Raw genomic sequence first — 16,404 nt, forward strand, 5'->3', positions numbered from 1 at the left:
CACACAGGATAAGATTTCCGTAAACTTTTTTTTTTTTTTTTTTAGACAGAGTCTCCATCTGTCACCCAGGCTGAAGTGCAGCAGTGCAATCTTGGCTCACTGCAACTTCTGCCTCCCGGGTTCAAGCAATTCTCCTGCCTCAGCCTTCTGAGTAGCTAGGACTACAGGTGTGCGCCACCACACCAGGGTAATTTTTGTGTTTTTAGTAGAGACGGGATTTCACCATGTTGGTCAGGCTGGTCTCAAACTCCTGACCTCAGGTGATTCACCCGCCTTGGCCTCCCAAAGTGCTGGGATTACAGGTGTGAGCCACCGCGCCCGGCCATACAAAATTCTTTTCATGAGATTAATCTTTCATAAGCCTTCAACAACTTGGAAACCTTCAGCTTTGTCCTACACTTCCTTTCTTATATTGGCATTCCACCTTAAGATAAGAATTTACCACTGGGGACAGTGGCTCACTCCTGTAATCCCAGCACTTTGGATCACCTGAGGCCAGGAGTTCGAGACTACCCTGGCCAACATTGTGAAACCCCCATCTCTACTAAAAATACAAAAAAAAAAAAAAAAAAAAAAAAGAAAGAAAGAAATTAAAAAAAAAAAAATTAGCCGGGTGTGGTGGCGGGCACCTGTAATCCCAGCTACTCTACTCGGGAGGCTGAAGTAGGAGAATTGCTTGAACCCAGGAGGCGGAAGTTGCAGTGAACCAAGATTGCGCCACTGCACTCCAGCCTGGGCAACAAGAGTCAAACTCCATCTCAAAAATAATAATAATAATAATAATAAAGGGGAAAGGGAAGTACCTTTTGTTGTTGTTGTTGTTGTTTGTTTTTTGGTTTTTGAGACAGAGTTTCGCTCTTGTTGCCCAGGCTGGAGTGCAATGGTGCGATCTCAGCTCATTGCAATCTCCACCTCCCGGGTTCAAGTGATTCTCCTGCCTCGGCCCCCGAGTAGCTGGGATTATAGGCATGCACCACCACACCCAGCTAATTTTGTATTTTTAGTAGAGACGGGGTTTCTCTATGTTGGTCAGGTTAGTCTGGAACTCCCGACGTCAGGTGATCTGCCTGCCTGGGCCTCCCATGGTGCTGGGATTACAGGCGTAAGCCAGGGCGCCCGGCCTGGAGTTTTATTATTACTCAAATCAGTCTCCCTGAGAATTCGGGGATCAGAGTTTTTAAGGATAATTTGGTGGGCGGAGGCGGGCAGTGAGTCGGGAGTGCTGCCTGGTTGGGCCGGAGATGAAATCATACGGAGTTGAATCTTGCATTGAGTCAGTTTCTGGTTGGGGGACACAAGCTCAGATGAGCCAGTTTATTAAACTGGGTGGTGCCAGGTGAGTCATAAATGCAGGGTCTGCAAAATACCTCAAGCACTGATCTTAGGTTTCATAATAGTGATGTTATCTCCAGGAACAAATTGGGGAGGTTCAAAATCTTGCGGCCTCTAGCTGCATGACTCCTAAACTATAATTTCTAATCTTTTGGCTAATTTGTTAGTCCTACAAAGGCAGTCTAGTCCCCAGGCAAGAAGGGAGTTTGTTCTGGGAAAGGGCTGTTATTGTCTTTGTTTCAAAGTTAAACTACAAACTAAGTTCCTCCAAAGTTAGTTCCGTCTACACCCAGGAATGAACAAGGACAGTTTAGAGGTCAGAAGCGAGATGGAGTTGGCAAAGCTAGATTTCTTTCACTGTCTCAGTTATAATTTTGCAGTGCTGGTTTCAAGTGGAAGAAAATAGAAGAACAAGTGTTAAAAGAGGCAATTTGGGGAGATTCTAAGCTTTCTAAAAGGCCAACAAATTTTACACTTTTTTCAGCAGAAATTATGCCAACAAGGTAGGAAGCAAACAGAGGAATCAAACACATTTAAAAAGGGGTTTCAGTCAACTAAGAAAATTCCCAGAAAGAAGATCCAAAAGAGGAAAAAAGCAGGAGGGACTTTTTGTCTTTGTCTAAAAAATGATAGCCCAAGTGTCAGCTTTTAATTATGCTGAGTTCCAATCCTAAAGCTCTAAAAGCCATGGGTGGTGGCTCATGCCTACAATCCCAGGACTTTGGGAGGCTGAGGTGGGAGGATCATTTGAGGCCAGGAGTTCAAGACCAGCCTGGGCAACATAGTGAGACCCAGTCTCTACAAAAAATCAAAAAATTAGCTGAGTGAGTGGTGCACACCTGTAGTCCCAGCTACTCAGGAGGCTGAGGTAGGAGGATCGCTTGAGCTCAAGAGTTCAGGCTGCAGTGAGCTGAGAATGGCCCACTGCACTCCAGCCTGGGCAACAGAGCAAGACTCTGTCTCAAAGAAAGAAAAAAATAACCCAAAAAATAATATTTTCAAATCTCTTATCAGATTTCAGGAAGGACAAACATAAAGGACGTCTTCCACTTGGTTGGTTTGGGTCTAAAACTAGTATTTTTTTTTTCCCCAATTGTGTGTGCAGATGAATTATTTTAGACATTTCAGAGAATCTCTCTTTTGGCTACTGCTGCTTGTGGCTCTCCTGGGTTAGATGGTTTCACTTACCTAGACATTTACAAGAGAATTTCCATCAGCGCTATACATAAATCCAGCCGGTGTCTCTAAGAAGAGCACTTAGATTTTGAAGCTTAATTTCCCATAATTGATGAACTATTGTTTTGTTTGTTTGTTTGTTTTCCCGAGACACAGTCCCGCTCTGTCGCCTAGGCTGGAGTGCAGTGGTGCGATCTCAGCTCACTGCAAGCTCCACCTCCTGGGTTCACGCCATTCTCCTGCCTCAGCCTCCCCAGTAGCTGAGACTACAGGTGCCTGCCACCACGCCTGGCTAATTTTTTGTATTTTTAGTAGAGACGGGGTTTCACCATGTTAGCCAGGATGGTCTCGATCTCCTGACCTTGTGATCTGCCTGCCTTAGCCTCCCAAAGTGCTGGGATTACAGGCGTGAGCCACCACACCCAACCTAGAATTGGTTGTTGTTCTAAGCAATTAGGTTTCGAGGTGGTTTGTTATACTACAATAGACAACAGAAGTCATGAAACTTTTTCCACATTGCTAGAGTATTCTTTTTCTTTTTTGAGATGGTGTCTCTCTCTGTTGCCCAGGCTGGAGTGCAGTGGTGCGATATCGGCTCACTGCAAGCTCCGCCTCCCAGGTTCACGCCATTCTCCTGCCTCAGCCTCCCGAGTAGCTGGGACTACAGGCGCCCGCCACCATGCCTGGCTAATTTTTTTTGTATTTTTAGTAGAGACGGGGTTTCACCATGTTAGGCAGGATGGTCTCGATCTCCTGACCTCATGATCCGCCCACCTCGGCCTCCCGAAGTGCTGGGACTACGTGTGTGTGCCACCACGCCTGGCCAATGAACTTTTCAAAAGTGACCAAGGTCAGGGATGTGGTTAGGGTCAAAATGTGACTACACCTGCCAGGTGGCAGCAGAGTGCTCAAGTTATGGGGGATTGGACCCTCATACCTGTTTGGGAGAGCAAAAAGTAGGTATACTTTCAGTTAGGAATAACTGGTCAGAAATGAAAGGCTAAGTCAGAATTTTCTTTTTTCTTTTTTTTTTTTTGAGACGGAGTCTCGCTCTGTCTCCCAGGCTGGAGTGCAGTGGCGCAATCTTGGCTCATTGCAGGCTCCGCCCCCCAGTTCACGCTATTCTCCTGCCTCAGCCTCCGAGTAGCTGGGACTACAGGCGCCCGCCACCACACCTGGCTAATTTTTTGTATTTTCAGTAGAGACGGGGTTTCACCATGTTAGCCAGAATGGTCTTGATCTTCTGACCTTGTGATCCACCCGCCTCGGCCTCCTGAAGTGCTGGGATTACAGGCGTGAGCCACCGCGCCCAGCCCTAAGTCAGAATTTTCAAATGATAGAAAACAGCTGTAATCTTAAAATCATGCTATGTAGGCCGGACGTGGTGGCTCATGCCTGTAATCCCAGCATTTTGGGAGGCTGAGGCAGGCAGATCACTTGAGGTCAGGAGCTTAAGACCAGCCTAACCAACATGGCAAAACACTGTCTCTACTAAAAATACAAAAATTAGTTGGACATGGTAGTACTACTTGGGAGGCTGAGGAATGATAATCGTTTGAACCCAGGAGGTGGAGGTTGCAGTGAGCCAAGATCGCACCACTGCACTCCAGCCTGGATGACACAGTGAGACTCTGTCTCAAAAAGAAAGAAAGAAAGAAAGAGAGAGAGAGAGAGAGAGAAAGAAAGAAAGAAAGAAAGAAAGAAAGAAAGAAAGAAAGAAAAAAGCATATTGTATAAAACAAAACCACTGGTGCCTAACTGCCAATCCTTTGACTTGAACCTCTGCTGTGAGGCAGAGGTAGAATAAAGACAGTTGTCTGCATAGCTCTTTACACAAATTTCCTGTGTAAAGACAGAGACTAAGGCCCTCATGCTCAAAGACAAGAAAGCATTTGCAAAACGGCTCAGATAGTCTAGACCTTCAACCAAAGAGTGAGAGGTCTGAATTTAGGAGAACTCACCAGAAACACCCAATAGTGAAACCACCATTGCGAAATTGTAACTGAGATGGTGAAAGAGATGTCACCTAACCAACTCCAACTCCATCTTGTTTCTAACCTCCAAGCTGTCCTTGTCCATTCCCGGGTGAAGGCTGAAAGGCTGAACTAACTTTGAGTGGAACTTTTTTTTTTTTTTTTTGAGACACTGTGTCGCTCTTGTCACCCAGGCTGGAGTGCAATGGCACGATCTTGGCTCACTACAACTTCTGCCTCCTGGGTTCAAGCGATTCTCCTGCCTCAGCCTCCCAAGTAGCTGGGATTACAGGTGTTAGCCACCATGCCCAGCTAATTTTTATATTTTTAGTAGAGACAGGGTTTCACCATGTTGGTCAGGCTGGTCTCAAACTCCTGACCTTAGGCAATCTGCCTGCCTTGGCCTCCCAAAGTGCTGAGATTACAGGTGTGAGCCACCGTGCCCAGCCAAGTGGAACTTAGTTTATAATTTGAAAGGAAGATGATAGCCCTTTCTGGAAACAAACCCCCTTCTTCCCTGGGGACTAGACTGCCTTTGTAGGACCAATAAATTAATCAAAAGATTGGAAATTATGGTCTAGGAGTCATGCAGCTGAAGACTACAAGATTCTGACCCTCCCCAGATTCCTCCTGGAGGTAACATCACTGTTGTAAAATCTAAGAACAGTGCTTGAGATATCTTGCAGACACCACCCACCTGGTACCACCCAGCTCAATAGACTGGCTCATCTGATCTTGTGGCCCCACCCCCGACCCAGGAACTGACTCAGCACAAGAGGACAGCTTCGACTCCTGACGGTTTCATCTCCGACCCAAACAATCAGCACTCCTGACTCACTGGCTCCCCTCAACCCACGAAATTATCCTTAAACACTCTGATCCCCAAACGCTCGGGGAGACTGATTTGAGTAATAATAAAACTCCAGTCTCCGGCACAGCTGGCTTTGCTTGAATAACTCTTTCTCTATTGTAATTCCCCTGATTTGATAAATCGGTTCTGTCTAGGCAGCAGGCAAGGTGAACCCATTGGGCATTTGCAATAGGACTCCTGAAGACAGAGAGTTCATGCTAGTATCAAGGCCATTTTCAGAAACAGTGGTGGTGTTAGTCTCGCCAATGCACCACAATGTAGCAGTCTCTTGTTGTGAGGTATCACTTGGAGTTCTTTGTCTCAGGACCAAGAAATTAAGGAGTGTGGATACAAAGGAAAGGGTGAGGTTGGAGCTAATGTTTAATAAGTGGAAGAAGAAAGCTCTCCGCTGCAGAGATGGGAACCAGAGGAGGGTTGCTGTTTTTACAGTTGAATGCAAAGGCTTTTATAGGAAACCGATGAGGGCTGGGCATCTCATTTGCATATGGTGCCAATTTCTGGTAGCTTCGCCCCATCCTCTTAATGTGAATGTGGGCCCTTAGCTTGAGTTCATCCATATTGCTTTGTTCCCCTTACTGCACATGTGTCAGGGGATGGAAATTTCCATTGCGGGCATGTCTGGGCAAGTCACCCATGTAGGCTTTCTTGTCTGTGCAGCTGTGGGCATGTCTTAGACAAGCCCCGCTGTGCAAGTTCCCTTATCTGTGCCTTCAGGCTGTTCTTTGAAAGGATTCAACTGAGGACCCACCCTAACTGCCTGCCTGACCGGATTTTTTCCTTTCTCCTTTCTCAGTGGGGATGAGGTGGGGGGACAGTCACTCTGAATCCTGCCAACTACACTGGATATGTCAACTTAAAAGGAAAAAGCAGAGGCAAAACTAATATAAGTAGAGAGTTGATCTGGGCCCAAGCTTGAGAACTGCAATCTGTGAGCATAGATTCAAGTTGTCCTGAAGATACGCTCCAATTAGCAGCAGTTGCAAGTGGGTTTTTAAATGGAAAGAAGGCCAGACGCAGTGGCTCACACCTGTAATCTTAACACTTTGGGAGGCCGAGGTGGGTGGATCATTTGAGGTCAGGCCTCCATGGCCACCAGTTTGGCCTCCATGGTGAAAACTGCCTCTACTAAAAATACAAAAATTAGCCAAGTGTGGTGGCGGCCGCCTGTATTCCCACCTACTTGGGAGGCTGAGGCAGGAGAATGGCTTGAGCCCAGGAGGCAGAGTTTGCAGTGAGCCAAGGTCACGCCACTGTACTCCAGCCTAGGCGACAGAGCAAGACTGTCTCCACAGAAAGAATAAAAAATAAAGGGAAAGAAGAGGCAGTTCCTAAATTGTTACCAAGAATTTGCACTGCAGTTGGCTGGGTGCCGTGGCTCATGCCTGTAATCCTAGCACTTTGGGAGGCCAAGGCAGGCGGATCACCTGAGGTCAGGAGTTCAAGACCAGCCTGGCCAACATGGTGAAACCCCGTCTCTACTAAAAATACAAAAAAAAAAAAAAAAAAAAAATTAGCCTGGCATAGTGGTGGGCGCCTGTAGTCCCAGCTACTCAGGAGGCTGAGGCAGGAGAATTGCATGAACCCAGGAGGTAGAGATTGTAGTGAGCCGAGATCGTACCACTCCAGCCTGGGCAACAAGAACAAAACTCCTCCGTCTCAAGAATAAATAAATAAATAAATAAATAAATAAATACAATAACATTAAGCTATTGGTTGGCCATACATTGTTCTTTGTATCACAAATTCCAAGAACATGAAGATGAAGGGTGAGGCTAGTCAGGAACAAAGTTAAATAATTGCCCCCAGGCATGTGTAGGAGCCTGGGATGATGCAAAGGGTCCACAACTGAAGTCCTGTAGCCTTGTGGATCTGGGCCTGCACACCTCACATAGCCCAGACATCTCTGAGCTACATTTCTTTTCTTAGGTATAAGGATTATTTTGAGCTGGTTGTTTTGAGAAACAGCAGAGACAAGAGAAGCTCTGAAAACAGGAGTGGTTACCCTTTTGTAAGAGAAATTTACATTTGTAAAAAAAAAAATACAGGTGGGCCTGGTGCCTCCCGCCTGTCATCTCAGCACTTTGGGAGGCTGAGGCGGGTGGATCACCTGAGGTCAGGAGTTCCAGACCAGCCTAGCCAATATGGTGAAATCCCGTTTCTACTAAAAATACAAAAATTAGCTGGGCATGGTGGTGCGTGCCTGTAATTCCAGTTACTCGGGAGGCTGAGGCAGGAGAATGGCTTGAACCTAGGAGGCAGAGGTTGCAGTGAGCCGAGATTGCGACACTGCACTCCAGCCTGGGCAACAGTGCGAGACCATGTCTATAAACAAATAAATAAAGAATCTCCATTTGTAAGAGTGTCTTCCTCCTGGTACTAGAAAGAGGAAGATGACTCTGCATCACTGGAGGCTCTGATTATTGGAGAAGGCGCTGATTTAATCTGTATAACAAATCTTGCCCTCTTTTACCCTTTTCATCCCAGGCACTTTCTCTTTCCTGGCCTCAGCTCTACCCTTCTATCTTTGGTTCAGCTGAAGATGGTAAGGCTGGATGCGGTGGCTCACGCCTGTAGTCGCAGCACTTTGGGAGGCCGAGGTGGGTGGATCACTAGAGATCAGGAGTTTGAGACTATCCTGGCCAACATGGTGAAACCCCATCTCTACTAAAAAAACAAAAATTAGCCTGGCGTGGTGGTGTGTGCCTGTAATCTCAGCTACTCAGGAGGCTGAGGCAGGAGAATCACCTGAACCCAGAGGTGGAGGTTGCAGTGAGCTGAGATTGGTGCGCTCCAGCCTGGGTGATAGAGCGGGGGGGAAAAAGGTATTGGAGCAGGAACTAAAGGAAGTAAAGCACAGTTGAAGAGGGCCAAATGGGCGACTTGAGCGATCCAAGTGCACTGTTCAGCCTTTGACTTGGGGCTTTATACGTTGGCATGCTTCTGGAGGGCTGTGTTCCTTCTCCCAGTTCCTCCCGTGGGGTGGGCTGTCTGCGCGTGTGGTGGGCTGCATGTCGCGCTTGAGAGCAGGGGCTGCATGCGCAATGCGTTTACTGAAGTTGTGTGCATACTCATTTGAGTCAGCTGAGTGTTCCTAGAAGGTCAAATACCAGTTAAACTCCGCCGCTTTGCCTCTTAGTGCACATACTTGAGCCTACTCGCCCAGCTCCTGAGAACTTACTCGCAGGCTGCTAATCACCAGCATCAGGTGTTTTCTACCTATTGGGAGACCGCCTTTTCCTGGTGCCTGCTGTGACCAATTATTATTTTAGAAAGAAAGTATAACAACCACCTGACCATCACCTGGTGGTTGTCTCACGTTCCTGGCAGGGGCGGTCTCCTGCTCTGCTCATGTCTGCCTAGCTGTCTATTCTAACAGGCAGAGGTTGATCCCTACTACTGGGAGTGGAGTCTGTCAGGAGAAAGACGGGAGACACATGTGGGGATGACCATGGAGGACCCAAGATTTCCAGAACCCATTTCAGGTCTTGGGCATCCTCAGTAGAGTTCACTTGTGGGGGATCCCAGAGCAGACCCTCAGAGCAAGGTGGAAGGGCCAGGCCCAGATGGTCTTGGGAGGGTGCTGAGTACACGGAAGAGCTGATGAAAACAGGCACCTTTAAGGCTGGGTTAGGTCATCCAGACCCTCTCTCTGGGCCTCTGCCTCTTGATTTGCCCTCCTCAGGGGCCCTGCCCATCCGGAACAGGACCAGCAGCAGAGCCCCTCAGCACCACTGCTCTGTGCATGAGTTGTTAAGGAGAAAATAAGACAGGTAGGGGCAAACTTAGGAGCGTGAAGTCATTTTCATTCTTGCGAAGAAGGAACCGTGGGCACAGGCTTGTCCCCAAATCTTCTACCTTGCTCAGAGCACAGCGTGTTGGTCCGGACTAGATGATGTAGTCACTTAAGGACCATGAAAGGGAATACAGAAGGGACACAGCTAAGCAGATGTGTTCCTCCCAGGGCTGGCCCAGGGTCTGCTGCAGGGCCTCTCCCGAAGGACAGGGACAGGGCTCACAGTTGGGCCTCTCTGGTTGGCCTCATGAACAGTCCTGCATACGTCCTACAAGCTTGTCAGCGTCTGGAGATACTCTGTCAGCTCTTCTTTTCCAAGCAATCCCCAGTCTTGTAGGAAATGCTGGATTTCCTGGTCTTTGCAAGGAATGGCTCAATTTCATGCTTTTCTGCCAGAATACTGGGATGGACAAACTTGAAGTCCAGTTTCTTCATAAGTGTCTATCCAGTGATAAAATTCATTTCCCATTTGGTAGGAGGGCAACAATTTCATTAAAAAAATTTATTTGCATCAATATTTGCATTGTATTTTAGTGCATAGCATGAACCCTTCATCCCACTCACTCTCCATGGGGAGGGGGCCCCACGGAGTCAGCTGCCAGAAGAGCTTTGGATACTGCCCTGCCCCTCCCTCCAGGGCTGTGCCCAGAGTAGCATTTTTTTTTTTCTATGCCCTGACATTTTTTTGTATTTTTTGTAGAGACAGGGTTTCTCCATGTTGCCCAGGGTGGTCTCAAACTCCTGGCCTCAAGTGATCCGCCCACCTTGGCCTCCCAAATTGCGGAGATTACAGGCATAAGCCACCACGACCAGTCCCCATAGCAGCTATTATTATTTAACTTTGCTTTGAATTGGAGAAAATTAATAAGCACGAAAATATATATAAAAAAGCAGAAAAAAGGAGTATTTCTTTTTTGTATTAGTTTTACAACATTTCTTCAAAAATCTTATGTTTGCAATCAGAAAAAAAATTATTTAAAAAAAACAATCATAGTCTTACAAGAAAGAGGCCTTTGAGTGAGGCGAGATGAAGAAAATTAGGTTTTGAGATCTTTCCTGAAACTCTGGTTCCCTGTTAACAGAAAAGTGCTGAGACCACCTGAAACCAGTTCACAAAATACAAATCTCCAGCGCAACACACGCCTGAGGCTGAAACCCACGCCTTGACCCAGGGAAGGCTGCGCAGCCCCCTGCTCGTGGACGCTGTGTGTCTTCGTGAACCAGGAGTTGGGCCCCAGGAACTTCCAAGATTCCTTCTTGTCCAGGTGAGGCCATATGTGTAAATCAGTTCGCAGCGAAATTTGGCCGACTTATTTGAGGGATTCCTTGGGTCGCTGGATTCTGGTGACCCCGTCCTTGGCAGAGGGCGAGGGCTCTGCTGGGCATTGTGGGGTCACCGTTGGGGTTTCCTGGGCAACCCAAGCGCGTAGAGGGGGCCTGTGGGTACATTCCCGGGAGAGGACGCGAGGGGCCCTTTGGAGTCCTGGAGGCGGCAGCGTTGTTGTCCAGCCCGACGGTTCCCGAGATGTGGGCCCCGCGCTCCGAGAAGAGGCCTGCGCGGGCCATGGCGGCCGCCCGGGTTGGTGGCCCCCGGCGCGGCGGCGCGCAGCACGAGCTGCTGGAGAAGGCGGCGCGCCTGAAGCGGGGTCCCCCTCCGCGCGGGGATCCGGAGGCGGTCGGGCGGCGCGCGGTGGCCGGCGACGGCGGCTCCTGCTCTGGGTGCTGGTGCTGGCGGCGACTGTTCCGCGGCCCGCGCAGGAAGCAGCTCAGGCAAGCTCACGCGCGCGCAGGCAAGGACGCCCCGGAGCGCGGTCTGTGGGGCCCCTCGAGCCTGCAGAGGCTGCTTCAGAGGCTGGCGACGTGGAGGCGGCGCTACCTGCGGCGCAAGGAGCGGCCGGACCGGCAGGAGGAGATCCCGCTGCTGGTGCTGGACCGCGCGCAGGGCGGCCACGAGGCCGCGGCCGGACCCCAGAGCAGCGTCCCCGGGCGGCCCGCGCAGGCCGCTCCCGCGCGCCAGCCCCGCCGCCGGTCAGCCACGAGGAGCCGGCCCCGCTTTGCGCCCCCTGTGCACGCTCAGGATTGTTTTTTTTTTTTTGGTCAACAAAAGCAATAAATGAAAGTAAACCCAGCACCGTAGGAATGAAAGCACATGCAATGTTGGGGGGATGTGCATGGAAACCAAGGGTTATCTTGAGGTTCGCAGCGAGCTAAACGAGCCGCGTCCTCCTCGCAGCCTCTCTTTGGTCCGAGGGCCTCGGAGCAGTAACTAAAGCCTGCGGGTGCCGCGGAGCCCTGGGTTCCCCCCGCTGCGCAGTTGCTGCGGGCTGGGAAGCGCTGAATCGGGGGCGGATTGTCTCTTCCTAAACACTGCAGGGGAGAAGGTGGGAAACGGTTTTCAATCTCTGCAATGCCTTTTTTTTTGAGACAGGAAAAAACAAACAAACAAACAAACAAAAAAACCGTGTTGCCCGGGCTGGACTCAAACTCCTGGCGTCAAGCGATCCTAAGCCTCCCAAGCGCTGGGATTGCAGGCGTGAGCTACCACGCCCCGTCAAAAAAAAAAAAAATCGTTTAAAGCAGGATGCTGAGCTTCACATCCCACTTTGAAGTGAGCGAACTCTACTTTTATGCTTTTGTTGACAGGCATTTAGGAAGGGTGGCTTGGGGTGGGGGTGGGACAGGGGAGTTTGGAAACCAGGGCTAGACTTAGAAGAGCAAAGGGAAAGGACTCCTGGAGGCTCCCAGATGGGTCTTGAACGTCTTCCTTTTCCTCATCAATAAAAACCTGCTAATGATACTCTGGCTCTACAGACTCGTGAGGATGAAAGTAAAATAGTAGAAGTGAAAGTGCTGTGGGGACTCTGAAAGCGCGACACACCTTACAGGTAGTTACTAAACTGTGATAACGGTCTCTCCGGAGGCTGTTCCCAGACTAGCATCCACACCTCCCTCTCCCCTCACTGCCTCATGCGCCAAAGCTGGCAAGCTTTTCACTAGCTCACCCTTTTCTTCTTTTTCTTTCCTTTCCGTCTTTCTTGAGACAGAGTCTTGCTCTGTCGCCCAGGCTGGAGTGCAATGGCGCGATCTCAGCTCACTGCAACCTCCGCCTCCCGGGTTCAAGCGATTCTCCTGCCTCAGCCTCCCAAGTAGCTGGAATTACAGGCATGTGCCACTATGCCCGGCTAATTTTGTAGTTTTAGTAGAGACGGGGGTTTCTCCAGTTTGGTCAGGCTGGTCTCAAACTCGCGACCTCAGGTGATCCACCTGCCTCGGCCTCCCAAAGTGCTGGGATTACAGGCATGAGCCACCGCTCCCTGCCCAGTTTACCCTTTTCACTAGCAAGCTAAAAACGCCAAACTGCGAGCCTGGACGCTCTCCACTCGATGGTGCAGCTGTTGAAGCGGCTTTGGAGTCCCTGGCGCCTTCCAGGCAGGGATTTCCCCTCCCCGTTGACCTAGAGCGTCAACGCTGGGGAAGGGGCCAGCGTTTAGGGAGGTAAAGGTGGGAAGATTGTTGGAGGCCAGGCGTTCAAGACCAGCCTGACAACATGGGGAGGCCTCCTCTCTACAGAGAAATTTAAAAATTGAGCTGGGTGTGGTGGTGCGCACCTGTAGTCCCAGCTACTTGGGAAGCTGAGGTGGGAGGATCGCTTAGGCCCCAGCGTTCAGCTGCGGTGAGCTGTAATTGTACCACTGCACTCCAGCCTGGGCAACAGAGCCAGACCCTGTCTTAAAAAAAAAAAAAATCACTGGGGGAAGGGTGGGAGGTGGAGGATCATGATGCCTGATACTTGAACAGTGAACCTAGGAAGATGAAAAACAGAAAAACCAAGGTATACGCTAGAAAGCCGAGGCCAGGAGCCGGCGCCCCATAGGGAAGAATTCTCTGTAATTCTGTGACTTGGGGTTGGTTAGGTGCATTTTGTATTTCTCCTAGCTTCTTTATTCTTGTCATTGCCCAGATAGATGAAATTGCTTTGTAGGTCTGTGATAGAGGAAGGCGTTTTTACCAGAAAAGCCACTAAACCTCATAGCCCCATCCTTAGGAGGAAGGCCATCCTGTTATCCTGTCTATAGCTGACTGGGCGGGGGGGTCCCGTGATGCCTGAATTAAAAGCTGTTCTATAGGTAGCAGCCCAGTTGAACCCTCTCTGCTTCGAGGGGTTGAAGCTAAGAGGCCGGTAAAGAAAAGACTGCTGGAAGAATGCCCAATTGCTGAATTCTCAAATCCTGGAATAGAGGTGCTGTTGAATAATGTGTAAGAAATTCCACCTATTTAATGTTTTCTGGGTTTGTTTGTTTCCGAAAGGAAAGAGACAAAGTACAGTTAATTCTCTGACCCTTAATTTATTTGAATGTAGCCATGCCTTTTTGTTTCGACTGTCTTGTGGCCCTCGGCGGTACTTCCTCTTCACTAGGCTGAGGAAATTGGCCTAGATTGTGTCTCGGTCTGTGGGGACCCCTCTCTACTCACACACACACACACCCAGGCTTGGTGTATAAGCACGTAGCATAATGTAAATGCTCAACTTATTTAGAGAATTTATTAGGGTGGTTTCACGTGTGTCCTCTGTCTTCCTAGTTTCACTCTTAGGTATCCACACAAAGCCTTACCTTTTTGGCACTGTGCTGTCGGCCTTCAATTGGCTCCTCCTGGCTGTTGATTAGAATGGCTCTCTCCCAGGGCAAGAGCAGAGTGGTAGCTTCTACCAGATTTGCTGGGTTGATACACCAACAGATGTCTCCCACTAAGGCCCCAATTCAGCAGAAGCGTGGTCCTTGGATGCAGAGAGAGCACCCAGGCTGCATTGCATCGTTGGGGTTGAGTACCTGCAGGTGGTCCCTTCTGCCACTGCCCCCTCCCTGCCCCACCTCCACCCCCAAGCTTAGGAATTTGCAGTATTTCACGGTGACAACTTTGATCTCTGATCTTGCAGAGCTGCATTAGGACCAGCATGGGACTTTTTCTTACTCCCATATCCATCTTCTTTCTAGCTGAAAACCAGTTTAAAAAACCAACAAAAATGTAGTGCCTCATTATTCAGCCATCTGGGGTTGAGTGTTTTCTGGTGTAGATATTCCAGAAACATGTCTCTTGGCCACAGGGGGTAAGTCAGGTTGAGTTTTTGTGTTAGTCAAGCTCTTTTAGTTTCCTCTTTTAGAGACTTTTCTATCTAGCCTCAGATTCCTTTAAGGTAAAGTTACCTTAAAGGGGGGCCAAGCGTGGTGGCTCACACCTGTAATCCCAGCACTTTGGGAGGCCGAGGCAGGTGGATCACGAGGTCAGGAGTTTGAGACCGGCCTGGCCAACATAGTGAAACCCCATCTCTAGTAAAAATACAGAAATTAGCCAGGCGTGGTGGCCTGTGGTCCCAACTACTCGGGAGGCTGAGACAGGAGAATCGCTTGAACCCAGGAGGCGGAGGTTGCAGTGAGCCGAGACCACACCATTGCACTCCAGCCTGGGTGACAGCGTGAGACTCCATCTCAAAAAAAAAAAAAAAGGAATCTAGGGGAAATGTGTTTATTATAAGGAAACACTGTGCTGAAAATGGGGCTAGATCACAGCCCTGAGGCGTGCTGGAGCTGAGTCCTCCTGTGGGCTGAGCCTCCCTCCCTGCTCCCCGTGCAGGCCTGTCCTCTTTCTCTCTTCCCATTGATAATCGATCACTCTGTATCCTCCCAGACAGATCTGTCTGAGGGATGTGGTCTGATTGACTTTGGTAATTACCACCATTGCTATTGGTGAAGCCAGGCTACTTTCGTGGCTGTCTTCCTGGGGTCTAGCTGCCTTTGGATCAGGGGTCCTACCCTTGGTCCAAACCCCTAGTTAAGAGAAGCCTAGTACTGCTTTCCTGAAAAGGCAGTGGGGGCTGTGCTGGGTGCTGCAGAGTTTTCATTAGAATAGACTGTTGGGTAAGACAGGCCCCGTGATTGACATGTTCAATGTGAGTTAGTAAAACTCATGGCTATCATTGTGTTTAAGCCCTGAGAGGTGCCCAGCCAGAAAGAAGGAGGATGCCTTCAGCAGTTCTGCACCCTGAACTCTATGAGATGGGGTTTCTAGAACTGCTTCTGCCCTAACAGGTGGCTTGGCCCTTCCATCTTGCTTCCCCTCTTTCTAATTAACAATAAATTTTGGCCAGGCGTGGTGGCTCACACCTGCAATCTCAGCATTTTGGGAGGCCAAGGTGGGAGGATTGCTTGAGGCCAGGAGTTTAAGACCAGCCTGGGCAACATGGCAAGACCCCATCTCATTTTAAAATAATCAACCAATCTTTTTCTTTAACTATAACAATGACAGCATGACTCCCGTGTTCACTGGCTGTTCTTAAGTGATCTGCATATAGTTTTGTGAGTTTGACAGGACAAGGAGTCTTACTATGTATATATATTTTTTTGAGACAGAGTCTCACTCTGTTGTCCAGGCTGGAGTGCAATGGCGCCATCTTGGCTTACTGCAACCTCCGCCTCCAGGGTTCAAGTGATTCTCCTGCCTCAGCCTCCCGGGTAACTGGGACTACAGGTGTGCACTATTATGCCCGGCTGATTTTTGTATTAGTAGAGACGGGGTTTCACCATGTTGGCCAGGCTGATCTTGAACTCCTGACCTCAGGTGATCTGCCCTTCTCAGCCTCCCAAAGTGCTGGGCTTACAGGTAGGAGCACCGGCTCTTACTACATTTTAAAATAAGAATACAAGGCTCAGAGAGGTTGTACTAACTTCTAATGACCAAACAGCGATTTGGAAATATTTCTTATTTCAAGTCCAGTGCAATTTGTGGATCAGAAAAGCTGTGATGCCAGAAGGCCTTTGCAAATAGGAAATCATGTTTATAAGTTTCTGGTACATGGTTGGTGTGCTTATTGAGTGAATGAGCCAATGAAAGTACCTCAGGGAAATTGGGAAACCTTCCTTCCTTTGAAAACTCTTTTTTCCCCAAAGGGAGAATGTCATCAACTTCAGAGCTTGAAGGCAATTCTTTTTCTATTCCACATACAGCAGGAAAGACACCAAAGGCTATGTCACACAATTTCTGAGAACGCATTAACTCCACAAAGTGAGACAACTTGGTACATGAGAGTTTCTTTCTTTTCTCAATATGGTTTATTTAGACTTCTGATCTTGAAGGAAAAGAAAAAGTACTATCTGTGCTGAATTAAATGGATCTAGCCAGCTTGTGGCTGGGGATGAATGAAGGGCCTCGGACTAGCAGGACTGGGGCTCCCCACTGACTATGGGACCCAGGGCCTGGTGGGC

At 49.0% G+C, this 16,404-nt stretch overlaps 1 protein-coding gene across 1 annotated transcript; it reads left to right on the plus strand.

The window, feature by feature from the left end:
* The first annotated feature begins 9,169 nt into the window (after positions 1 to 9,169).
* C1H1orf202 (chromosome 1 C1orf202 homolog) lies at positions 9,170 to 11,942 on the plus strand. Its single transcript, XM_054661003.1, has one exon. The coding sequence runs from the start codon at positions 10,671 to 10,673 to the stop codon at positions 11,256 to 11,258; it is 588 nt and encodes a 195-aa protein (XP_054516978.1). The 5' UTR covers positions 9,170 to 10,670; the 3' UTR covers positions 11,259 to 11,942.
* Positions 11,943 to 16,404: the final 4,462 nt, after the last annotated feature.

This window comes from Pan troglodytes, chromosome 1 (genome assembly GCF_028858775.2).
Source record: "Pan troglodytes isolate AG18354 chromosome 1, NHGRI_mPanTro3-v2.0_pri, whole genome shotgun sequence".
In the NCBI taxonomy this organism is placed as follows: domain Eukaryota; kingdom Metazoa; phylum Chordata; class Mammalia; order Primates; family Hominidae; genus Pan; species Pan troglodytes.